The sequence below is a fragment of the Hermetia illucens genome, chromosome 5 (genome assembly GCF_905115235.1).
Source record: "Hermetia illucens chromosome 5, iHerIll2.2.curated.20191125, whole genome shotgun sequence".
NCBI classification, from domain to species: Eukaryota; Metazoa; Arthropoda; class Insecta; order Diptera; family Stratiomyidae; genus Hermetia; species Hermetia illucens.
This window is the reverse complement of record NC_051853.1, coordinates 28,527,823-28,554,572: the sequence shown is the minus strand read 5'-3', so window position 1 is coordinate 28,554,572 and position 26,750 is coordinate 28,527,823. Positions and strand designations below refer to the sequence as shown.

General features: G+C 40.9%; 1 protein-coding gene and 1 long non-coding RNA gene across 2 annotated transcripts; both read right to left on the bottom strand.

The window, feature by feature from the left end:
* Positions 1-772: 772 nt before the first annotated feature.
* On the bottom strand, positions 773-26,750 carry LOC119658509 (peptidyl-prolyl cis-trans isomerase). Its single transcript, XM_038065981.1, has 2 exons — positions 26,164-26,750; positions 773-2,458 (listed from the first exon to the last, which is right to left on the bottom strand). Exons 1-2 carry the CDS (start codon positions 26,431-26,433, stop codon positions 2,033-2,035), a joined length of 696 nt encoding a protein of 231 aa, XP_037921909.1. The 5' UTR covers positions 26,434-26,750; the 3' UTR covers positions 773-2,032.
* LOC119658510 lies at positions 24,177-26,139 on the bottom strand. Its single transcript, XR_005250239.1, has 2 exons — positions 24,610-26,139; positions 24,177-24,517 (listed from the first exon to the last, which is right to left on the bottom strand). It is a non-coding gene; the product is annotated as an uncharacterized LOC119658510 (long non-coding RNA).

Genomic DNA, 26,750 nt, shown 5'->3' with positions numbered 1-26,750 from the left:
ATATCAATAAGCATATGGTGAAAAAATCACGATTCTATTTTTATCCAATCCTCCAAAATAATTTTTCAAAAAAAGGCAAAAAACGGCCTTTAGACGGGATGACCCCCTTATTCAATTCGGCTTTGAAAACCTCAGATCCATCGAGCAGGCAATCCTGTATTTGCAAAATCACATCCTCAATCACCTGGAAAATAGGCATTGCACCGCAGTCTGCGCCTTAGACCTTGAAACGGCATTTGATTCAGTTTGGAAAGAGTTTGCTCTACAAACTAGTTCAGACCAATTGCCCCCTCTCCGTATTCAGAATCCTCGGAGACTTCATCTCCAACACAACTTGCCACGTGCGCTCCGATGGACTTCCTCCAGGATATTCCCCTCCCCCCCGTAAACATCTAAGGTAGCCCCTCACCCGCCCTTTTTCTCTAACAACAATGGTCCTCCCGCATTAGGAGGGATCCTCTTCGCTGATGACACCATCCTATATGCTAGCGAACCCAGGCCCTCACTAGCCACGTATTTCAACCGGTGAGCACTCATCGTTAATTCCCTTAAGACCGAGGTTATTTCCTTCAGAAACCCCAGCGAGAAGTGCCACTGGTCAACAGTGCAAGAAAGTAAGTCTCCATCTACGTATTGCCAACCACACTCTCAAGCCAAAAGCTACTTTTGGAGAAAATCGTAATCTTATTCAGATAATAACCTTGATCATCGGGTAGATGCTCATATCCAACTGGGAACTACCATAAATGCCAACCATTCCAAAAGCATTAACTCAATCAATCTCCTTTTTTATTCATTTATTATTCCATAAATGTATTTTCCGTTACAATTTTCTTTCTCTTCTTTAACTGATGTTGCTGTTACTTTGCTGATGTTTATTACTGTCTTTTGCTATTATCGAGAAAATCTGCGACAGAGTACAATTTCTTTAAAGGTGAAGATTCATTTCTATACTTGTTCTAGTCGAATAATTGAATATAATGGTTTGCAAAGGTGTCGAATACACATTTTCTCATCGATTTCCCGATTCTTCGCTATATCCTTTTCATCTATTTGATTTCTTTTCTTTTAAAATTGTTTGTCCGTATCAAGATTAAGCATGAATACAATTATTACAATAGTACAGTTACTTTCAATTACGAAAATCCTTATCAAACTAGCTTCTCTAGAAAATGCAACAAATTATTCAAATAATTATACAATAGTTTTTTAGTTCCTTTTCTTTATTTGCTTGGAAAGAGACAAATGTGCTTCGCCATACACATGAACAAATATTAAATGTGAGAAACTTATTTGTTAATATAAAATGATTGTGGTTTGTTTAAAGTAGAAAGACCAGCTTGAAAATGCATACCTTGACGGTGTAAATAAAATATTGTTTAGAGTGAGAATAGTGGAAGGAACAAAACGGAAACCTGGTACAAAGTCCTTCACTGCTTTTCTCGGAAGTCCAAGCAGTAGTGAAAGCAAATTGTAAAAATAAATGTAAAAAAGTACAAAAATTCCATCTAGTTTTGGCCAAATCCACAAAAGATTGTTTTCAGCTTCGGAAAAAACTGAAACTATGCGTGATTTATCTTTCGCCAGAATATTTCTATTTATCTAAGCCTACCCAAAAATTATTTACCTTTTGGAACGTTTCGATACAACTTTTCAAGCGTTTTAACTTCTTATTGTTTTTCTGAATTTATTCATATTTCTAAGGGTTACCACCAAATGCATCCGGGCAGAGTAAGATCCAGAGGGTTTTACACTATTCCTTGTTCGAATTCTCAAAAATAATTCCGAATTGTTATTTAGTTTGATTTATTGGAACATTAAAATTAAATAGGGAATTACAAAACTCATCCACACATCAGACGATAATGGAAAAAGAGAGAGTTGTGAGATACACCACTATCTTTTCGGAGGAATAGATAAATTCTTATCGCACCCGCCTCTCTTTCTCAGCGAATTTTTTCAAGTTTACAGTAGAAGCAACATTATTTCTCTCTCTCTCACCCTCTCTTTCTCTCTTTCCCTATCTCCGCATTTAAAGTTGTCCGCAATCGGCCACGGTAATTTTCTTAGTTGTTTTACCCGATTGGCTGCCGTAGGATTCAATCTTCTTAACGACATCCATACCCTCCACGACGGTACCAAAGACAACATGACGATTGTCCAACCACGATGTTTTCACGGTGGTAACGAAGAATTGCGAGCCGTTGGTGTTAGGACCGGCGTTGGCCATTGAAAGAGTACCGGGTCCGGTATGCTTCAAGGTGAAGTTCTCATCCTCGAATTTCGATCCATAGATGGATTTTCCACCAGTGCCGTTGTGATTGGTGAAATCACCACCTTGGCACATGAAATTGGGGATGACACGGTGGAAAGTGGATCCTTTGTAGCCGTATCCCTTTTCGCCGGTGCACAAGGCACGGAAATTCTCAGCCGTTTTTGGCACGACATCGGACCGCAACTGAAAAGAAGCAAAAGTAAATATTAAATGGTTTGTTTCAAAAACAATTCTAAGTAAATTTTCTTAAAGAGAGGCACACACTTCACAAACTCGAAATACTAACAGCTAAACTTGGCCTAAGACAAGCCAGATTTCTATAACTAAATAGACAGACACGCGGAATTTGAGATTATATTTAGGAAGTTTTAGAGGAAATACTGATAATCCTTTCGGCACACGGAGCATATCCTACGTAACAATAACAATCGTTGCCGCTACAATCCATTTAGATGTGGGTGTTGAAGCGTGTTAGAGCACTTCATTCAACACCTAGGTGCGAATGTTGTCAACCTAGCGCTTGTCCGTAATTATTAACGCGAATTTAACTTATGTGTTCTGCCAGAGATGGCAGTCTGGGATGAAAACAAAGGAGAGCGGGATGAGGCAGGTGATTACTCCCCGAGCCAGGCGGTCATTAGCGCGAGCGTCCTTGCGAAATAAATTTGCAACTGCTCCTCAATTACGTGTTAGTTAGTGTGAGAACGGTGCAGCGACGTTTAAATGAATTAGGACTCAGAGCTCGAAGAACAGCAAAAAAAGCCGATTTTAATTAAGGCTATGCTCGAAAACCACATTACCTCATATAGGGTACTGTGATCCTGTAGTCTATGGTTACGGCCTTGAATGAAGTGCTCTAACACACTTCAAGGCCCTGATCCAATTGGATTATTGCGCAATCGATTATTATGCTCGAAAAAAAGGCTGAATTGGGCATTGGAACGACGTGATTGGACTGCAGACGCTAGATGATCTGGTCGGATCCCGCAGTGCTATCACTACGGGCGGCCTTCTTCTCTCAACTACGAGCTCATGATCAAGTCATCCAAGGTGTTCTTCGTCTTGAACATTACCCGTGGCATTTGGTTTCCCTTTTCCCTACTACAGATGGGCCGATAGCACGCTATCTACCAAGCACCTGCAGATATTAAGGAATGGTCTGCCAATGTTCGAACTACAGACTAAATTTGCCGGTAGCCGTTAAGGCAACGGGTGGGTCTCTGTTATCTATCTTGCATTTGGCTTAAACATAGCATATTGGATCCAGTGGATCAGCTGCCCTTCCTATAATTAATTGCCAAGTGTGTAAGTGTCCAGAGACCCTTGGGCAAAATTTAATTATAAAAGCTTTCCTAGCTATAACAAAATCTATGGTTTGTCTGAAAATGTATCTATCTTGCACATATATTTTCATTTAGTTGAGCAGTGACGGCGTTCAGGCTATGTGCTGATATGCAATGTTTATCATATGGCTGAGCTAGAGAAAGGCAATATATTGTCTATCTTTCAAGGGAATTGGCTTTGTAGGCATTAAGAGGTTAATAGCCGTGTAGGCTTAAGATGAAACATGCAAAGGTGTTTTAACCACTCATAATATAGGTATCCACTTGTAAGTGAATTTCCCTCGATCTATTTCAGTACCCTCTTAGAAGCTACTCCTTAGGGCCCGTCGCCATAAATAATTGAATTCCCTTCTCACCGTCAAACACTATAGAAAAGGGAATAACAAACATTCACTCCATGCACCGTGCCGGTAAACAGTGCAAAGACAAATTGCAACCAAAACATTCACCTTCTCCAATTCGTCCAACTCTGTGTTCCGAAGGTTTGCAACACGGCTCCTGCTCAATATCATATCGCATTAGCACCTACGGCGATGGTTGGGAAGTACAACGTGAGCTTCTTAATCTCGCTGCTCTGGGTTCGAATCCCAGTTGTCATGGGTGTTCGTCTCGCTGCTGGGTGCTTATCACTTGCACAGCGTTAAGGGTGATGATAATGTGACTGAAGCAGTCTGACTGCTTGGATGCCCTATACTCCAGTAAGGAGTGAACAGGAAACACTGTTGGCACCTATCACCAACCTCATTATCATCTCGCTTTTGGAGTCAAAATGCCATGACCTTGTCCCCGAAATGATAAATGTCATGGACAAACATCCTAGCTGGATTGCACCGATCCAGAAGGCCAACTCATGGCAGATACCAATCTTGACAGCGATTCCGGGAGAATATTGTTTGCTGAACAATTGGATACTTCGAATTATTGCCCGCGAGACATTTCCTCTAATACTGCCAGTACATCCACCAGCTCTCCCAACACAAGGCTTTTTTACATAATGCGGAAATAATGTTGAGGTTGGTATGGTCGAGTGTCTGTTTTTTTGTCACAAGACAAAGGGAATTTGCTTGCCCGCTCAAAACACACTAACGTAAGCTTGTGGATGGCGACGTTTAGTCCCCAAAATCAAGCCAAACGTTTGTGGAGGTTTGGATTTGGCAGCAAATGCCAAGCATGTGCAGCCGACATAAAACACACCTGGATAGCTATAATATAGCCTCACTGTTCCTACTCAATACTAAGGAAATTTCGTTAGAAAATTCAGCAACAAAACAACTGACGACCCTAAAAAATGCGCTGATTACTTTAACCGAGAGTGTCTCGAACCGCGATATTCAAAGAACGCATTAAATCCAGGAATATTCGTAATGTAATAGCTAACCAAACGCATCAATTCACCTCTGTTGAAGTCGCCCGCCTTCAAAAAAAGCTAAAAGCATAACATGGATTTTGCATGGTAATGCTTAAGCAACTCGACACACGTGCCATTGAGCACCTAACGGCCACGCTAAACCCTGTCCCCGATTATTTCCGAAAGTTGGAAGGGGAAGGCCATTCGTTTGGAACTTATAGAGAAATACAATCATCATCATCAAATCACAATTCACTTTTCAGGTGAGGAGGTGTTATCGTTAAATCTGGCCGATCTATCAAAGCTCCTTCCCTGCCATACATCTCTTTATAGAGCATGATAAATCAACCACACAAACGCACTTTAGCTGTCGGTTTCTAGCAATGTCCTTCAATCACCGCCCTTAAAGTGTCTGATATCAGACTCGTACGACGGCCCTATTATTTATCGTCTAAGTCAGAATGCCCCAATGAGTCGATGCAAACATGTATTGATGAACGCTTGAAGCACCAAGCTTGGAAATGATGTCCCAAGATATGTGTCGGGATCAAAGGATACCTTGGCGAACTTTACACCTCCTTAGAAATATCTGCTTCTAACAACGACCTTTTCATCAATTAGATCAAAGAAGTAAAGATAAAGCCGGTAATATCAGCAGACAATCAATCTTTTGTCACCATTATAATTATTATATATGGTCCCCATAACCTTTAAATCGGATATAGCGCGTCAACTACGAGTATTTTTGGAGAAGCTCACGTTCTTCATCCACTGTTCCGTGCCATGTCTTCCCGCGGCGACCCACTCGTTTTTTAGTGCGTGAACTACCGATTGAAATTCCCACCTACTAATCATCACATTTACGGATATCTAGCCCAAGCAGACACTTTTTTGGAATCTTAACGATCGTTCCTTTCTTCCAATCTCTAGGAAAAAACTCAGATTCCCAGAATTTCCGTAAGAGTGGAATTAACAGATTTGCAGAGACTGCAAAAGATGCAATGAACAATTGCGCGGGGAAACCGCCAAGGCCGGCGGCTTTACTCCGCATGTCCGATTTGATGGCGGAGGAGATTTCCTGTTTTTGGAGAAGGATTCTGCATCTGTATGTTACAATGACTAGCAGCTACTTCATCCACAAAAGTGGTTCACCCTATGTTATACGATTGAGAATCTTGATGAAGTGCGCCTCCCATCTTCTCAGCTATTCATCATCGTGAATGAAGAGCGAACACTTAACTTCCGTGACCAGACCATCGAAGGATTTGCGGTTGTGAAATCGGTATTATTTGCGATAGCTTCTGGTTCTCGTGCAATATTTTTCCTTATGCTAAAGCACAATACTACATCGCACTTTTCGAAATTTCTCTCCGGGCTCCAACATATTAAATTCGCCAACACTCTAAAACCTTCATCGATCCGCCTCCACCGATACCACAGTCAGCAAGTTGACCGCAACCTGAATAGTACGAGTGGAGAATCTATAACCGCAGCATAATACTCATCAGTATTCACAGAAATTCAGGACATCTGCCGTCCAGTCAGCAAAATAATTCCGACTACAATGCCGGCAAGCCGACAGTTAATTTATTTTAATAAAGCTTTATTTTGCACAAAATTTAAGAAAGAAAAAATAAACTAGCAACCATTTAGCCCAGTCTCTTTCCTCCTAAATTAAAGATAATCAAAAAAAGGATATACTCATAGCCTACAAGCGTCTGATGAGGAAAATGAGAGAATTTTCTCTTCAGCTGTTATTTCCATTTCATAATTAATGAAATCATGTCTCAGTTCTATTATTTTCACATTTAATAGTATGAAGGTAATCAACGCACAAGCAGCAGACAAGCACAAACACCATGACTAAACCAGTGATCGATATCGAGTACAAGGCTGAGAGGACTATTCGCTTCTAAAGACAAAGCTAAATTAAGCAATTCACATTATAAATTGAGGATATACCTGGAATACGGCCAAGAGAAATACGGTGACATTAAAATTTCATGCTTTAAACAATATAAATCCTTGGAAATGCTGTTATGGCTTTCAGAAAACATTTTCCTTCCAACTAAATAACCCAATTTAATAGCACAAATCCAGATACCAAGCAAACCGTTTCATATCAATTCCAACCTAACGAGATAACACAAAATGACAAACTGTCTGAAAACATTTATTAATCATCAATCATAACAAACACAATCACCATTTCCTAGCGCGGGATAATTCGCTACTCTCACTATATCGATTTTATCACTTTCCAATGAAACCTTTCAACCACATGCCACACAATTAATGTAACGCAACTTACACCCCATTGTTCGAATAAACATGTACACGTCCATTAAAATGATAGAAGAAAATCTTACATTCCAATAGCTTTTAATTTCATGCTAAATAATTATCCCTTATAGAAGAGTAATTCATGGGCACGTACCAATTATTCGTGACTAATGTGTTTTTCCCTAGTTTACAAGGACAAAAGGAAAATTTCGAACAGAAGTAAAAGTTCATATTGAAGGCTTTGTGAATAGCATATCAGAATTCCATGACTCGAAATGGCCATGCACATGTTTTTCTTCATCATATCCTAACAGACTCCATGTGCGCCAATGAGTTTTTGTAACGATCGATAGAGAAGTGTCTATCGCGAGTGCTATCATCAGTTGGAAATGGAAGGAGCGAAAATATGACATGCACAATTTCCGGAGATGATTCTCTTTTGATTTAGCGACTATTGGGGACACATTACTCGAATGTAGAACAAATGGAATTTAGACCCATCGAAATAGTTCGACTATATGGAAATACATTGGATGAATATACAAACAAGTCGGGAAACCGGAAGCTGGACGCTTCAGGTACGAAAGGTTTTGTGTATTTCTTAGTACGTAGCACATAATATATGCTTATATTATGTGAAAGTATCCACTTTCGAGTGACATTGACATTCATAGTCTTCAATTTTCAAAGAAGCAACAACCTTGACGCATTATAAATTTGTTAGTAATAGCGCAATTTCCACCAAACTTCGTAAGATGCTCTACATTATAGCCTACGTCACTGCAAAATTTCGTGGCGCTAGGATGAATTTAAGAAGGGTTCCCAGCCAATTACCAAAAATTATAGTGATATACTATTATTAACTTTATTTGAACAGATATCGGTATGGAAGGTATTTCGGAGCCCAGGCACTATATGGTGGCATCCTCCTGATTATTTTCAGATTTTTTGATTCGGTAGTTTCGGAGAATGGCCCCCTTAAAGAAATGATCACTTTCAATTCGCCGCACTCCCCACCTTCCTAACAAATGTCAAAACTAAGACCGGCTTCGAAAAGTACTAACCGAGACCTTTAATTTGATACCCCACCTGACTATATTGGATAAAAAAAAATTTTACACCCCCCTTTTGCATGTATGGGGACCCCCCCCCCCCTTAAATTCAACGTAAAAGGATGTAACTCACTGTATGTGTGAGCGTTTACAGTTCCCACCTTTCTACAGTATCCGTGAAAAATGCGTGTTACGGACAGACAGACAGTAAACCGATTTTAAGTTTACACAAAACCTTAAAAATTAGAGGCAGTAGAAACCTTATAAAAATACCCTAGTTGAATCACAAAGTCAAATTTCACATATCTGGTTTCACCACAAGGCACTAGCGTAGCTAAGGAGCGTCAGGGATGGATCTCAAATCGAATTACAAAAATTCCTGGCCGACGTTCGTACAGCCGCCTCACGTTACTCTCATCAAATCTGACTGGCAAAGTTACTTCAGCTTCACGAATTACGTGAGCTCCACGATTGGTTGTCTGGTCGTCATGGATCTTTGTATTCGTCTTTGTGCTTGTCTCGCCAGTATAAGATTATCATTTGCACAGCATTAAGTGATTAAATGATAATAAAACTGAAGCAGTCTCGAAAATAAAATGAAAAAATAGCAATAACCTCGAAGAGATTTTGTGGAGGTCCTATATGGAGAAATAGCTGAAACACTGCCATAGAGCATATCCTATTTTCGGATTTGCTTCTCAGTTCTTTCGTCCTGTACATACTAGGAGCGTTTTTGTTGTTACCTTACAGTAGTAAGTAAAAGCAATTAAAAGTGCAAAATACAATCTGTCCCAAAGTAAACAGGATTTATTCAATATAAGAACAAATGGGTTTTCGGAAAAATTGTTTTATTTTATTCAAAATAGTCTCCTTCCGCTTCAATATACTGATTTGCGCGACTTAACAACTTTTCGAATGGCGATTTTAGGTCGTTGATCTGCATGGCTCGGAGGATGTCGGTACACGCCTTTTCAATGGCCGGAATTTCAGCATAGCCCATGCCTTTCATCGACAAATGAAATTTTCCGAATTGATAAAAGTCGCAGGGCACCAGATCGGGGAATGATTGACAGATAAAATGCAATTTTAGCTAAAAAAATCAGTGATTAGCGTCGATCGATGAGACGGCACATTATCGTACAATAAACGTCAACTCCCTTTCTCACGATATTCTATCCGAATGCGACGAATACGATGCACCAACCGCCTCAAGACACCAAGATAATATGGCGCAGTAATCGTTTAGCCCGATGGTACGAACTCATGATGAGCAATACCCTTCGAATCTTAAAATCAAATAAGCATTGTTTTCACTTTTGACGCAATAACTTTCGTTTCCAGTGAACCAAATGTCTTGAAATTTTTACTGGAAATCAGGAAAAAATGTACCTATCGAATGTCTATCACCACATCAAGATGGCGCCACCATAAATATCCCTATTGAAAGAGTCCTGTTTACTTTGAGACAAACTGTGTACCAACAGCAGCCCTGAATAACCCCATTTTCTCTGCTTCAAAGTTCAGTATCAGTTTCTGCAATACTTATGCGTACATCACAAATCGAACAACAAAATACGAATAGGAGGAAAATACGAGGAGGAGATATGAGATAAACCGCATACCCTAATATTTTATACTTCACAATGTTGAACCTTCTTTTTACTTTGAAATAATAATAATAATAGTCATTGGCGCAACAATCCATGTTGGATCAGGGCCTTGAACTGTGTTAGAGCACTTCATTCAAGACCGTAACGGTACACTAGGAGGCAATGTGGTCAGCATTGCGCTTACTTTGAAATAAGTGAAAGTAAAAAGACGAAAACCGAGAGAAAAATATGCACCCAATTTTAACCTCCAGCAATGCCTGGAAAAACAAATATTAGAGAAAAATTCTCCATACCTATGCCCGACCTCAAACCTCCTTCCCAACATTCTTCAATTCTCTTTCCTTTTCTTGGTAAATTAAAATGAATTATTCAAATAGCGGTTTTACTCCTTGCATACCACGTTGCATACATGTGACTGAAAATCAAATACCCAAATACTCGCCCACATTTCACCTGTCCTAAACAATCAATATCCTTTCATGTGTGTCCTTCAAATGTTACACACCATATGTGACGGTGGTATGTCCTCGAATTTCACACTTTGAGAGCCATCAATTACCAGTCTATAATCGTCAATTATTACCTAATAGCATTACAATTTCATGTTTTACTTATTATGTAACAATTTTTAGTTATTGTGTTGACTCCAATTTTTACATATCGATTTCTATCGCGACATGCATCGGGAATAAAGTGTTTTGTGTATATTGAATAACTTTTTACTCCTCTGCTAGGAATATTAGGAGAAACGCATCAATAGCTTTGAATGATATTATGTGGCTTTGTTTGGAAAAAAACTATGCTTGGTTTACAGAATATTCCTCACATATCGGATAAACAATGTTCGTTAACAAACAGGCACACCCGGAAGATTCGACAATTCAATGCTGCTGAAAACAAATTGGAGTCATGTAGAGAAGAAGCCCCACTGAAAATATCTTTCTGTTCTCTGGTTAACCAGGTTTTGTCCATACATTTTTATTATCCACCGATTCTAGTAAACCCCGAAAGCTTGAGCAGAGGATAGTAATAATAATCATTGGTGGAACAAAGCAATTGGATCAGGGCCTTGAGTATTTTAGAGCACTTCATTCAAGACCGTAACGGTACACTACAGTACACTGTAGGAGGCAATACGGTCAGCATTGCGTTCGCCGGAGATTATTACCCTGATTTGATCCGACAACAAACAAAACAAATCCCTCTGCTACTAGTACAGTTTGAACCGCGACCTTTCGCTACGACAGCCCAGCGCTCTGACCACTTGAGCCATCCGGACACGAAAGAAGATACGTACCCCAATAAGTAGTATTCACTGAGATAGTATATCAACAGTGAATTAGAATTTTCCACTATTAGAGCGAAATTCTCGACATTAAAAAAGAAAAATAAGATGACGAAACCGCACCTACTTTTTCCTCGTACATTACATCCAAAAATTAGAGGCCTGTCCATTGAATAAAGGCAAAGAAACTTTCATCTTAATTTGGTTACGTTTACCAACAAACGGGGGGCGAACTCAACCTTCTCCCACACACCAAACTTCCCAATCATATGCGCCTTAGAGGCTCACATCGTCAAGTACTAATCGACACCTTTCATTTGATAACCAGCCTAACCATATTTGTCGAAAAAAAATTTAGACATTAATTCTCCCTTGCATGCCCCCGCCCCCTTAAACCTCACCATAAAATAATGTCATTTACTGCATGCGTGTAGGGTTCACCGTTCTAATATTTCCAATAAATTTCGTGTCAACACGTGTAACCGTTTCCGAATAAATCGTGTGATACATATACAACCAGACGGGCAAACAGTAAATCGACTTTTAATAAGATTTTGTTTACACAAAGCCTTAAAACGACGTAGTAAACGAGTAATGAAGTGAGATTTTCTTTCGGCTTTGAAGTCAACGAGATATAGTCGCAAAATATAGTATAGACCCCCAGACAACACTAAGGAAATCGATCGTAGCACAGCGGCACGTGCGAGGACTGGACTGGAAATCCCATTCAAATATAAACTTCCCAATGTTTATAGCAAAGGAGCATTGGAGTATAAACGAGTCGAATTAGAACGAATTAGAATAGTTATGTAACGAAAGGATGATAGTCCTTGGAAAAATCGAAGACCGACGCGTTACATTTTACGTTACATTTTCAAATGAACTCATGATATGTGGAAAGGAGATACACACCCGACGATAGCGCAATGCATCGTTATCCAACTTCTTACCAAAAAAGATGTCAAAGCAACCGAAAATTAGCATCATTCGTTGAAAGCTCATTTCCATATGTACGAGTGGAGATCTGATCCCATCCCAAATGTTTCTGTTCCAGAATCTCTAGAGAACGTCAGTTGTGCAGGACCTCATGGAAGAAGGTGGCGGATATTAGAGTAAAGAATTAATTCAGATTTAGTGGAATAAACTCTTATTAACCAAAAAAGTTAGCACACTGAAAGCCAAGTTGAGCAATTGAACTTCAAAAACCATACAATAAAATCAAGCGAAGGCCACGTCCCCTAATCGCTTAATTCAACATTGCGAGGGCATTTTCAAGTACAGTTATAACTCTATTAGTGTATTGATTCCATCGTCAGTAAAAACAAAATAATGAATACAATCCGCGATCAAACTGCCCAAATTGTTACTTATTAAATCTGATGAAAATCAAAGTGAAGTCGCTCCACATCTGAATTTAAGGCGCTACTCTGTTCGGCGTATTTACCAGAGATATCAACAGACCGGCAACGGGGGTGGGGAAGAAAACACGCTACATCTCAACGTAATTATCGTTATGTTGTCACCATTTCATTGGGCGTGCTCAGAGGTGACGGTGAAGAAGACAGGTTTGCCAAACCTGTCGCCCGAACCAAAACTAAGTGGCCGCCAAAAAGCTCCATAGTGGTGGCATCGGGAGACACTGTATCATATTGGTTTACCGACCATGATGGAGCAGGAAAATGCTCCAAAGGCCTAATTAGAGCGATCAGACCCGAGTCTGCACGGGGACTCTTCTGAAGTGGCAATGGATCACGAAACCTTACCAGAGGTATACTGGTACCATGAAAACCGGGATAGCCCCTGGACTCTCATACTTCGAGCTCGGTTGTTTGCGGTTGGCCCCCTAGTGGGAGTTTCATGGGGATTGTGTTTATACTCAAGCGAGAAGAGACCTTCTGCCCACGGTCTTCTTAAGGACTGTGGGATTAAGCCGTCCAGACAGGTGCTCACGTTAAACCCTCAAGGACTTAACCACTTCATTGGGGGTGCTCAGAGGTGACGGTGAGGAAGACGGAGCTGCAACCTTGTCGGTGCGGCAATCCTGTCTGCCGAGCCAAAACCAAGTGGCCGAGGAGAAGCTCCATAGTGGTCACTTCGGGAGACGCTGTATCACATTGGTTTGCCGGCCGTGATGCGCTAAACGAATGCTCCAAAGGCCTAAAGGCAATCAGACCCGAGTTTACACGGCGACTCGTCTGAAGTGGCAAAAGATCACGAAACCTTACCAGAGGTATACTAGTACCATGACAACCGGGATAGCCCCTGAATTCACATACTTCCGGAGAATTCCTGTTGTATGTGCATTCAGCTCGGTTGTTACGGTTGGCCTCCTAGTGGGAGTTTTATGGGAGTTGTGTTCAAGCGAACAGAGACCTTCGGACCTCAAACGTGGTGTTGCGTTTCAAATCGGCTCCCGTACTCCATAGTTCGACAGAGATTTAGGTAGATCTTCCATCCACCAGTAAGAGAACTGAGCCATGCATTCAGTATAGACTGGTACCGTTGTTGCTTGTCTCCACGGGGCTCTGATTGTGGTGACAAAATCCGAGACGTAACCACTTCATTGGAAAACCGATAATTGAATGTAGTTCAACTGAAGGAGTCAATATCAGCCGACGGACAGCAAAACGTCTAGCTGAAGAAGGCTTGACAGCCCAATGCATACAATTGGCCAAAAATTGACAGTGTGGGCTTCATTTTGCTGCGGAACATGTGAATTAGGCGGTAGTCCTATTCTCAGACGAATGAAGGTCGAGTACGCGTACACCGAAGACCTTCAAAGTGGTTTGTTCCGTGCTTCATCTCAGAGGAGTTAACTTTTTGACAACGGATCCTGCATCTTCTAAGAAGGTATGACATGAAGATTTAGTCTTCATTACAGGATCAAATAGCAGTCACAAATCACGGAGTTTTGGCCGGGACACGCCACACCTTTTGGAAAGTTTATTGATGAAGACTTTGTTTTCACGCATTTGGAGGAGGTAAATGTACCGATAAGTCGATCGACAGTCGATCGAAAGCCCAGACTTTAATCCAACCGAGAATTTATAAAATGATTTAAAACAAGAAAACGAAGACGGGATAAAAAGGTCGCTCCAGCGATCGTAAAGGAATTCGAAGAAGCCATTAAAATAGAATGGGAGGCGATTGACCGAGAATATGTCAAAATAAAGGCCTAATTTGTTTTTTTTTACCTTTGGAATTCAAATTTAGACATTATGTAGTGTGACATTTTTGTGCAGATTTGGTTCCAGTAGAACAACGGGCCAAGCTGCACACGCCTTGCCAGAATCAATCTCTTACGCACCAAGCTCGATAGTCGTGTTGCCAGCAGGCGCCGCGATATCAATTTCCCACCTTAGAGCTACGATTTTACACTGTCAGACTTTTTCGTGGGATTGCACATTAACGATTCAGGGCCTTAAGGCAAATATCGAGCAAGCTATTCGTAAAATAGAACCAGAAACCGTCACCAAGGTCTTGAAAACATTGGTTCACAGGATGAGCTACGGCGAAGGTAGCCACATGAGAGAAGTCATGTTTCATAAATAATGGGAATGTTTGCTTTTTCGAATAGACCAATAATGTATCGCAAAAAAATAGTTTTTATAGCTACGATTTGGATTCAAGGGCCCCAAACGACACATGACTTATGTATACCAAATCGCCACCTTTAGAGACAATATAAATTTCATGACATTTCATTCGTTTGAGTATTCCACAGAAAGCCAATTATGTAAATCAAATTTTAATTGGGTCACACGTTGGAAAATGATTTGGCAAATCATTGTTTGCTGATCGGAAAAAAGGTTAGGGAAATGTTATCAGCTCCCGTACAATCGACCGAAGTTGTAATACCATAGTTTGTGGGCTTCTATTTTGTAAATCGCTCTGTATATTGCCCTAAATAAAGGCTATATTAAACCGAAGAATAAAAGCTCCTTTACGTGAAAAAAATTTGTTTTTTCCTTTTAAGTCTTTTTTAGTACATACCTTCATTTTTAAGGTTTTGTTTAAACCAAAACCTTATTAAAATCGTTTACTGTCACACGCATTTTTCTCCTCAAAGGCTATAGATTGCATACATGTAAAAAGGGGGAGGAAAATTTTTTTCCATCAAATAGTTGTTTTCCTAGCATCTAGTAGCAAAAATGATCTCGAGCAACTTGTCTAAAAATGAAATGACCGCCTCATTGAACACGACCTCAGATTGAATTTAAACAAAACTGAATTTTTGACGACCGATCCCCATGAAACAAGCATAATCACTGTCAGCGGCAACCTGAATGAAGTGACGTTCCACAACTGGTGTTCTTTGTGATCGACGTATCAACGAACGTCTCAAATTCATCGCAATGTTGTCCGCCCTATCGCCCTCTCTGGTTCTGAATGTTGGCCGACTATAAAAGACAATGAACGGCGTCCTGCGGTAATGTAGACGAAGATGTTGCGTTGGACTAGTGGCGTGACACGTTTTGATCATATCCGAAATGAGGATATCTGCGATCGTCATGGGGTTGCACCGATTTTCGATGGTATGGTCATGCAATTCGCGCTAACGAGAATTCACTTGCCAAAATTGGTCTGAACATCGAAGGCGGAAACAACGGTGGCTTGATACACTGCGTGGGGATTTAAAAACCTCGAGATTGCATCCAAATCAGGCATTTGATAGGGCCAAATGGCGAAGCCTATCATGACTCCGCTTGTGAACGGGTCAAAGACTGTAGAAAAAGAAACTCAACGGAAAAGTCTGAAAAAAATCAAGGAGCATTCTATAACATCTGTTCAAATAAAACTAATAATGCAAAACCCCTCTTAAGTTCTTTCTGAAGCGTCCAGCTTCTCGACTTGTTAGGCTATAGATTTCAACATTATAATGAAAAGAAGCGATAATATATTTTCGTCCACTTATAGCATGATTCTTTGTTTTTTGAGCAAGCAAACGTTCTCTAATTTGTAACCATCAATTATAGTACTGACTGAGAGATCACAGCTGACAGTGATGTCTTCGGTACACATAATCACCAATATTGATTCAAAAAGTGCACTTTTAGATTCAATATAAATTGTCTTTGTTACATATTCGAGTTAAATTGAAGGTCATAAGGTAACCCCTCCATCTCCCTGAAGAACAATTTGTGTTGGACACAAATTAATCAGACTATTTTTAACCCAAAATTGCCTTGTTAAGTCTGGCTGAAATGAATCAATTTTCCAGGGAAACCAAATTGAATAATGAATAAGTATTTGAAGACTGCTCTTGTATTTTTCGAACAAAATAGACAAGCTGAGCCGACCAGGCTCAGCTTCCAATGGCGAACAAATCCTATAAGATTACCTAACTTGACTTTGTACATCGACTCATTCACTGTATTAGATAATTATATACGTTGCTTCTGGTCGATTTCAAGTCACATGAAAGCAAATGTTCCAATTGGTTCCACAAAGTCCTATATTGATCGCAAATGGCCCCTAACAAAGCGCCTAGTCATTTAATTCACACTCTCGTTCTACTTACCTTCAAGGTGACAATAATCGGAATAACAATTCACTCCCTCCTTCACTCAACACACTCAACTCAACCATACCCATAAAATTGATAATCAATTAGCCATCATGTTAGCCATATAGCGTACAAAGGACAACGATATCGTGTGTCCATTTCAATGGCTATTAGGATCAATAAATAAATAAAGGAATTAGAAGAACTATTATCCATCGTCATCTGCATTGGTTTTATACATTGCTCATACAAATTTCAAACGGTTACCTATTCATCCCACTCCAATTTTCAACCGTATCCCATATGCTGAATAGAATCGTGATACTTGCCGGTCACTAGTACCATGCTATCATCAAAAGTACGATAAAATCGATATTTGCACTGGACAGTACATAAATAGGAGTCGTACATGTCCTTGCAGGATTTAATATTCGATGAATGGTCAGAATTGTTCCGATTCGATGCAAACAACGAGCTTAAATGACGGGCAAATGTTCAAGAGATAAAATCAATGCTACATTTATTGGAAAACAGAGAATAATAGAAAGGAGATAGGTCTTGTATTGAGTATCTTACTGACCAATCGAAGCGAATCAGTGGATATTATTCCAACGGAAATGAAAGTGAGAAAAGAGATAATGTGCATGATATTCTGGAAGAATTTAGGATAATATGTAAGGACATCGGGCCTACTTTGTTGTTCAATTCCATAAGTTTGGATATTCCCGAGTAAATGGTCTTATAATAATAATAATCGTTGGCGCAACAATCCATATTGGATCTAGGCCTTGAAGTGTGTTAGAGCACTTCATTCAAGACCGTAACGGTACACCACAGTACACTGTGGGAGGCAATGTGGTCAGCATTGCGCTCGCCCGAGATTATTACCCTGATTTGACTCAGGTACTCATTCACAGCTGAGTCGACTGGTGTCCGACATCCAATCACGATAACAAATTCCTCTGCCCCCAGCGAGATGGTCTTGATCGTCCAAAATTATTTCCTTTGCTTAGAACACTCTTGACACGCTTCATCTGATTATTTGTTTCGATATCATTATTTACCCTAGTCGAACAAATGCGCCCATGAAAAGATAACTCGCTTATCTACCCAAATATTCGATGGAAAATCGAAAAAAAATAGTCTCCCACTGGAATATTTTTTTTTAAGCTTTAACACAGCAACAATTGGGGAAGGTATTTTCAAATGACGATGAAGAAGTTCTCAAATCTTCCAACTGGCTGTAAGAAAGTAGATCAGTAGAACATATCCTTGTTTCAATTGAATGCAACGGCACAAGGGAAAGAGAGAGACAGGTTGACGAAAAATTCATCGCGACCTCATGAACGCAATGCATATGCTGAATCATGCTCATAGAAACCATAAACAAAGTCAACAAGACAGCAAAATCACATGCGCAAAATTTACGAGTGCTAATCTTATCGCATGTCCCTCGTATAAGGTGACTTTGAGGCACAAGCATTCTATAGAATTCTACATTGAAATAGAAATAAACTAAAAATCTACAGGAAAACCTACAGGAAAGCCCTTCCCTAACAAATCCTTTGACCATATGCTTTGTGAATATGTGACTATAAAAACGCATCATAATTGGTTGTGCCGGATTAAATCACGAACATGAATTACATGCCAATACCGCAGCACCTACTTCATCGCTACACAAGGGAAAGTGCTGCTAATTTTCAAGGCTGTGGTGAGTAAGAGTTGCAGATAAAGAAAAAACTAGTCTTCCATACCTGATTCATACAAACACAACCAGAATTATTTTTTCATGATCAATGAAATCATCGGGTCTTAATGCCTTGCCCATTCTCTATTTGAACGCATGTTGACTAAGCAAAAAACTAGTTGCCGTCATCATTAAATGTTGGGGTGACGAGATACACTCTCGTGAATACACCGGCCGGCCCGATCATAGCCTGGCTGGCTATTTGCCAACTGCCAATCACCCGACTATCTAATTGGTCAGATGGAGGAAATTCTATACTTAGCTTGTTGAATAAATAGGCGCGATAATACCAAGTGGCTATGTTCTATTCGATTCTAATGGCTGATAAGGTAACAAGGTTATGTTCTAGAAGGGAAAGTTCTAGAAAGAACTTGTAGTTTTCCAGGTTGATGCAAAAAACTAAAGATATTTCGATAATAGATCTAGTCGTGTACCGAGGACAGTTCTTCCAATTAATTTAGTCATGAATGATACAATGATGGACATTTGCTTGATGATTGTTAAATAACAATGGTTAGAGCATCTTGGTCTAAGAGCGCGACTCTGCTTGTGGTCGTTGAGTCGTAAATTGCTCCATTTATATTCTGCGATAACGATGCAATTTGCGACAGAACAAAGAAAATTGCCTGCATAAAGCCAAGTAACAAGAAAGGGGTAAAATTATGTAGAGTGAAAAACAGCAGCAGTGCCCCTAGAGCTTTCCTCATTAGGGATAAACTTATTGTATTAAAGGAACGAAATAGTCATCGGAAATAACAATTGTAATAAAGTAAGCCTTCTAGTCTTACCTTCACGACAAACGAGGGTACAAGACATGAAAAAAATCCGCAAAACAACCCAAATTGAGTTTAATATCACAGAAAAGGAATATTAGACAAAAACAGAACAAGTCCGAAGCCGCAACCTCGGCGTCTCAGGTATGAGAAGTTTCGTGTTTATCATATGTTCTATTGGCACGTAGCTGGAATATGAATTTAATATGTCAGTCTATTCACTTTAATGTATTATGGCATTCTAAGCTATCTTGGTGTACAGTAAACTAATACGAAACAGACAACTTTTCGGTTGGACAATCTTTGGAGATGAGTCCCATCTCATTTCAAGTTTGTACTTTTCAATCCTTCACTCCATTACTTCCCAACTGATGCCAAACCTAACACTTATTTCGTAAAGTACTTTAATTTGATACTAACATCGCTATATTGGAAGGAAAAAATTTTTACTTTACACAAAATCACGTCAGTCACTGTATGCGTGGGATAGAACTTCCGTCAGAATGGCCGTAGCCGTTTTCGGGCACAAGCAATAAACTGATTTGAATAAGGATTCGTTCTCAAAAGTGAACCAAAAACGCTCCAAGTAATGGACTTTATTACAAAATCTGAGTTAATCACCTAAGCATTGGCAATAACTTTTACATCAAGATTGGATTGGATTGAATCCAATGGCCTCCCATTAGTACTGTGTACCGTCCCGAACTATACTAAAAAGGTCAGACTCTAGGGCCAAAAACAAGTCTAGAACCGGAAACTCGACAAATGTGCGCAATGTTTTGTATGATTTGATAAATACATTATACACTAAACATTATAGACTATATTAGTGTTTAGTAAATATACGCGACAGAGACCACTTGGATCTATGAAAACTTTCCTAAAAAAAATGAGGTTTCCATCAAACTTTCCAATATCGTGCCTTACATTGGGGTCTATTTCTACTTCGAGAACAAACTTGGATTAATTTGCAAAATACATTATTATTAATGAAGGCGTATTTATTTATATAACGGCATCATCAAGATTTTTTCCCAGATTTTCCGGGCGAGTACCTTTTCAGAATAGGTTCCTGATTCCAGTGTGAATTTTTTTTCCCAAGTTATGTCGAAAGCATTATACATCTAATGTATAAACTATATATTTGAGAGCTGAATGAACACATAACCCTTCTAAAAAGAACGTTGAACTCTATAATACCCGACTCACCTATATGCTCAGAGAAATCATTTATTTTCAGGAACTTTTTGTCAGTTGTCACCGACTGTAGCGGAGAGCGGAGTGTGCAATGGAATCCTCATATTATGATCGATCAATCGAACACTTATCACTGAATTCACACACGTTATTAGCATGAAATAGAAATTTATGCAAGCAAAGTTGCCTGAACTACCTGGGTTGACAGTATGCCCTTGACCTCAGCCTAAAGTATATTTTTATGACTAGACATTTGTATAGATTTTCATTTAACTTTTTATTTTATGAGGTGACTTTCAGGATATAAAATGTTTCTAGGCGCCCACACAAATCTAAATGCAGCGGGACTTATACGTCGGAATCGAAACATCGGAACCGAAATGTCAGATATTTCTTCTTCCTAGTCTCGAAGTAACGAAGTAACGCTTTGTGAACGATAATGTCGCATGTCATATTTTAGTCATTCTTATGGTTTCTGAGTCATTCTAGTTGTTTTTACAAGATCTGTTTGGTTTGTAAATAACAAAATGGCAAGTCATAATTCAATGAATCATAATCGATTGACGGAAGCAGATGACTCTATTTGTGAATTGGGCAATAGTGCCCGCGATCAACACTGGCCAAGAAGTACGAGGAAACCTGAATCCGGGTTGACTCCCTTGGTACTGCTCGACATTTAATCGAGAAACTACGGAAGTAGCTCAGGATGAGAAGCAACAAGCAGTTGAATTCCACGAAGCCCACGTAACTGTAGCATCCTAATTTTGGAAAACACAGCATTTTATATATATATTTTGGATATTTCTGGAAAATTCAGCATTCCAAAAATTATATAAGAGCACGAATTTCTGTGATAATTACTAGAGAATTTATGCTGACCAAATGTCTTTTTCTGTTTTAACATTTCCCCCTGAGTTGCCTCCTCCACGGCAGAAGCAACTTCTCATACGTTGACTCACCTCTACCCTAGGCCTGATGTGAACGCAGTTCACTATTTACTCAATTCCTTACGAGCTGGCTTTATAGTTGTTTAACTAAATAGCAAGCTGCTCATATTTAGCCCAAGCCAGATATGAAGCAACCTCTGTGTTGTCTCTGCTCTGGACGAAACCATTTTTCGATACTCTGAAAATTATTTAGCGCTGCTAAATGGACAACTGATGGTCCTGCACAAAAAGTTAGTCGACCTTCTCAGGTGATGCGAACCGACCAAGTGAATATCTGCAGAGTTTATCCTATCTACCCAATGGAATAAAATGCACATAAAGTCACATAAACCCGTAGCCCAACTAAAGTCCAACCATTGATCAGTACAGGCATAATTTCCATAAAGGAGACCATACCATCGGTTTTCTCACATACATAAATAACAAGTTGGGAAATCGGAAGCTGGACGCTTCAGGTATGAAAGGATTTGTGTATTTCTTAAAGGCATTTGAGTGTGCATTTGCCCCATTAGTACGTAGCACGTAATATATGTATATATTATGTGAGAGTATCCACTTTCGGGTAATATTGACATTTATAATCTTGAATTTGCAAGGAAACGACAACTTTGACCTATTATAACTTTGTTAGTAATAGTGCGATTTCTACCAAACTTGGTAGAATCATGCTCTATGTTATAGCATACATTACTGCATTTCCAATTTCGTGGTAATAGGTTGAAAACCCCCTTTTGGCAGCCAATTACAAAACATAGTAATATACTATTACTGACTTTATTTGAAAGATATCATGAAGAGAAACTTTGCAGGAACGGTATGAGAGATAGGAGGAAAGCCAGGAGATGACTGAGGGAGGAAGGTCTAGTAATGAAAGTTTAGAAGGGAGAATGTTATGGTAAACGATATCAAAGGCTTTGGAGAAATCGATATAAATAGCATGTACCTCCTGTCGTAAATTCAAGCATTTAGCAAAAAAGTTGGTAATGACCAGAAGGTTTGAAACCTATGTTTCACGAAACCTTGCTGCTCTTCGACAATGAAGTGACCGAAGTCGCGGTCAACCAGCCGTTGACGTATCTTTCGATGATGGAGGAAGATAAATGGGGCGGTAGTTCACAGCAAGAGAAGGGGCTCCGCTCTTGAGGATAGGGATGATAAGGGCCCCTTGCCAGAGACGGTGAAAGTAACATTCATCTATACTTTTATTGTAGATTATACTCAAGGAGAGGAAAATGTATTTTCTACAGTTAAGGAGGAAGAGGTTAGGAAGCGCATCGGGGCCAGGTCCAACATTGGGGTCAAGATTACCAATGAGGAACTCAACCAAGTAAGGCGTAAGGAGAGGAATGGCCAGAGATTCGGAGCGGTCTACAGTTATGAGAGGTGCAGAGGGTGGAGGGCTCGAGGGAGAAAACACTGAAGAGAAGTAGGTACAGAGAGAAGATCGCAGGATTGTTGTGGGGAGTTGGCAGTGGAGTCAGCGAAACTGACAGAAGAAGGGAGAGAATGAGTGGGATTGCGAGAACTGTGAGCGTGAGACCATTGAGACATCATTCTTAGAGGCACGAAACTTCTTCTATAGTGTGTCTCAAGCGAATGTTAATAAGAATTTCCGTTGTGAATCAAGTTGGGTACGAACGTAGGCAGAGAGGGGAAGAAAGGACATAACAGGTTTTAACAGCGGGGATCTGCAAGGAAATAAAGATAGGTGGCACTCGGTGAGGTTGGAAAGGAAGAGATAGAGTGCGGCCCAAGGAGTTTTTGGTGGTGTTGAAATTCAGGGCAGAGCAAGTATACATAAAGGAAGAAAGTGGGAGGGAAGAATGGGAGAGGTTATTGGAAGGAATTGGAAGACTAGGATGATTAGGCCAGTTGAGCATGGGGAGGTTGAAATCTCGACAAAGGAAGAAAGGGAGGGAAGGGAATCTGACGGTAAGGAGTTCAGACAAATTGTCAAACAATTCTTCATACAGGTGAGAAGGACAAGCACAGGGGACATATACACAAGATATAATGAACGGGAAAAGGTTGAACGGGGAGACACGAGGAGCAACACAATCAAAAGGAAAGCCAGAGGAAGAGAAAAGTTCGGCGGGGAGTGTACCTTTTATTGCAATTAAAACCCCACCGCCGGTGGACTTACGAAATACATCCCAGTCTCTGCCACAGCGGAAAGTGGAGTATCCTTCGGAGCTCGGAGTTTAATATGACATCGTCCAGCCAGGTTTCAGAGATACAGATGGGATGGCGTTGCTGAGCGCGGAAAAATTGTTGGCCCCCAGCTTGGTTCCTAAACTCCTAACGTCCTGATAAAACAGACGGACAGTAAACACGGATCCAGTTATATAGCTCAGCGAGGCAGGCAGGTTGTGCTGAAATTCACCTGCGAATTGAAACGCTTGTATGGCTCGATGAATACACCTTAAGCAGACATCGAGGTCGGATGTATTTTATGGCCTAGATTTCAGATGGATGCACCATTCTAATTTCTACAGATTTTTTGTTATCTTGCTGAGAACAGGATCTGCTCAATTTTATGAGTCCTAGCTCTATTATTCCCTCTCTGATATTGAAAGTTGGAATATCCCATATGACCATATTCACAGAAAAAAATTACACCTTCCTTCACATGAAGGTCAGCCTCCCGAATCCGTTGCCCTAGGTTCCAATCCCGGTACGTCATAAATGTTTGTGTTCCGTGTTCGTGCTGCCCAACTGCTGTAAGTCCACCACCTGCACAAATTTCATGATAAGGGCGACATGCATGTAAATTGAGTGTGACAGACAGACAGGCAAACAGATAGACAGACATTAAATTCATTTTAATTAGAATTTGTTCATATAAAACCTTGAAAATACAACAGCATATTTAATTGAATGACAGTGTTTCGATCTCGATACGCCGAGTCTTCATGGCCTCATAGATGTTTGGATGCATATTTGTGCTCGTCCCGATGATGTGGAATTACCACTTGCAGAACATTCAGTGCGATGTCAATTTTACCGAAATGCTGTACCATTGAAGACGAAACGGGAGAAATAATAATACGAAAGGAACGACGCAGATGCCCTGTATTTTACAAAGGCGTATAGAGAGGGCTTGTATTTCTCGAACAGGATAAAGAATATCTCAGCCAGAGAAAATAGCCTGAAAGATGAAAATAAGCCTGCGGGTATGCCACTACTAACTAAGGAATCGTAAATTTTATTAGAAGAATATTTAATGCAAATACAAATTACCGAAATGCAACCTTTATCAACAAAAACTATGACTATAATTCAAGAACCAATTTTCAATGTCGGAACCACACTCATTCCACTCACACAACACGCAAAATAACTCTAGGATGATGACAAGGATTGTAATGAATTCTCGAGAAAAATTTAAATGAAATTTACACAGAATACATAAATAAGCAAACAAACCCAGGGTAATGCCAATGAGGAGCGCAGGAAGGAGGATAGAGTGCACGTGTAAGAAATTCCAGATGTTTCGCACTGTCTTTATTATGGCGATTAAACTCGGTGTCACACAGAGTTAAAGTACATCCTCAATGAAGCGAATTACCTGAAAAGTTCCCTCAATAATGTGCAACAAACCTTAACAGGAAATTCTACTTTTTGCACCATTAATAGCGACTCTGAGGGTAAATTGTGGGATAAAATTGGGGCAATGAAGTCTCCAGGAACCGTCGCAGATCCTCGCTTGACCAATATTTATTCATTCAATACGGAGAAGTTGCACAAAACAATTGACATAATCTTACAGCTCGCGAAATTGCAAGTTTGTAAACCTCTGATGCAGACCGGGGTGGGGCTCGCTAAATATCCAAAGAATATGCGACAATCTGGTGTGATTCAAGTAATTGGACTCGGAGAATGCAAGGCGCGATGCAGGGAGCGGTGCCCGGTCGCCTGCCGAACCCACTTCCAAACGACTTCAAGCGACCGCCAATGTTGCCGGCATTATAAATTCAAAGTTAACATTTTTCAAGGTCAATTACGACAGCCATTACAGTCTCCAGCAGGCGATGCCCAAGTGACGTAACGAGATAATCTGAGACCCCTGGCGTATCGCTGCAGGGAGACGGCGAAACTTTAAAGGATATCGCTGTCCTTGGACAGATGAGCTGGCGCCGAACCCACGAAGACCTCGAGCGTGAGAAGACCATCTCACGGGTACCCGGCCCCTGACATCACGTCGCCCGTCACGCCAGGCGGCGCCCATGCTATCTTTCCCAGCACGTACGCTGCCTTGACACGCGGTCACGCGAAACACCAGCCGCGGACGCAAGGGGGCGGGATGATGTACGTAACGTCCAAATCGCTCCCTTTAACAGCCCAGACCGGGAAGCAGACGTTGACCACCGCAAACCCAGCCAAAGTCGACCATCTGGCCTTCCGCCGACCAGCCTTTCCACGCCAGACCTGTCAGGCCCGCTTCAGATGGTGGCAGCCAATTTTTCGCACATTCCGATCTCACGCCAACTTCTGCACATTTTTCCGAGCGGACAAATTGGCGAACCGGCGCGTTCACACGTCCACGCCTCCCCGGGACCGCGACGCCCCGCGCACCTACCAACGCCGTCCGGATTTTGAACCCGCCGCCTGCCCGTGGAAAATTCCTATCCTGGCCAAGCGCCCTTGCACGAATCTCGTCACGTTTCCTCACACACTTCAAGCCCACACATAATACTTCCGGACAGCGAAAATCCCAATCCGCCTCGCGTGCAAAACCCTCTCCCATGAAACGCAACCAACAAAAATTCTTCCTATTTTCACTCATTTACTTACTTCCATCACGATGCGGCCAATTGTCTGGCCATCGGCAGCCATATCGAAGTAAACGGTAGGTAGACCCATTTTCTTTGCTGATTTAGTGGCAAACTCCCGGAAAGTTGAGAAAAATCCAAGCGTGCACTGACTCGAACTCGCAATTGAAATGATCGACGGAATCGGTTTAATGGCGGCGCCGCTACTGCTCGTCGCCGCTGCCGCAATCGTCGTCGTGAGCCGATGCCGGCACAGCCTGCCAGCGGTCGCCACCGTCGCAAGCAGCGACATCTTTTCACCACACACGTGTTCCTACTTCGGGTCGGTTGCGCGCGAGCGTCGGTGCACGGCTAGCTGGGCGCCGTGTTGGTGTGCGTGCAATGGCCGACAATCGGACGGCGGGGAATTCGACTTTGAATGCAGCAGTTTTCCGGCTTTGGAGAACTCGTGAGCCGGCGTGGGTGCCCTGCCAGGGAAGGAGCAAAGAACAGTTAAAGAATTATGCACAAGTGACGGAGAAAACTCGCGTCCTTAAGTTACGAAAACACAAATAAATGCACTGAAGGGAACCCGAATGGAATTTAGGTAGGAAAAATGCCGACCCGGAA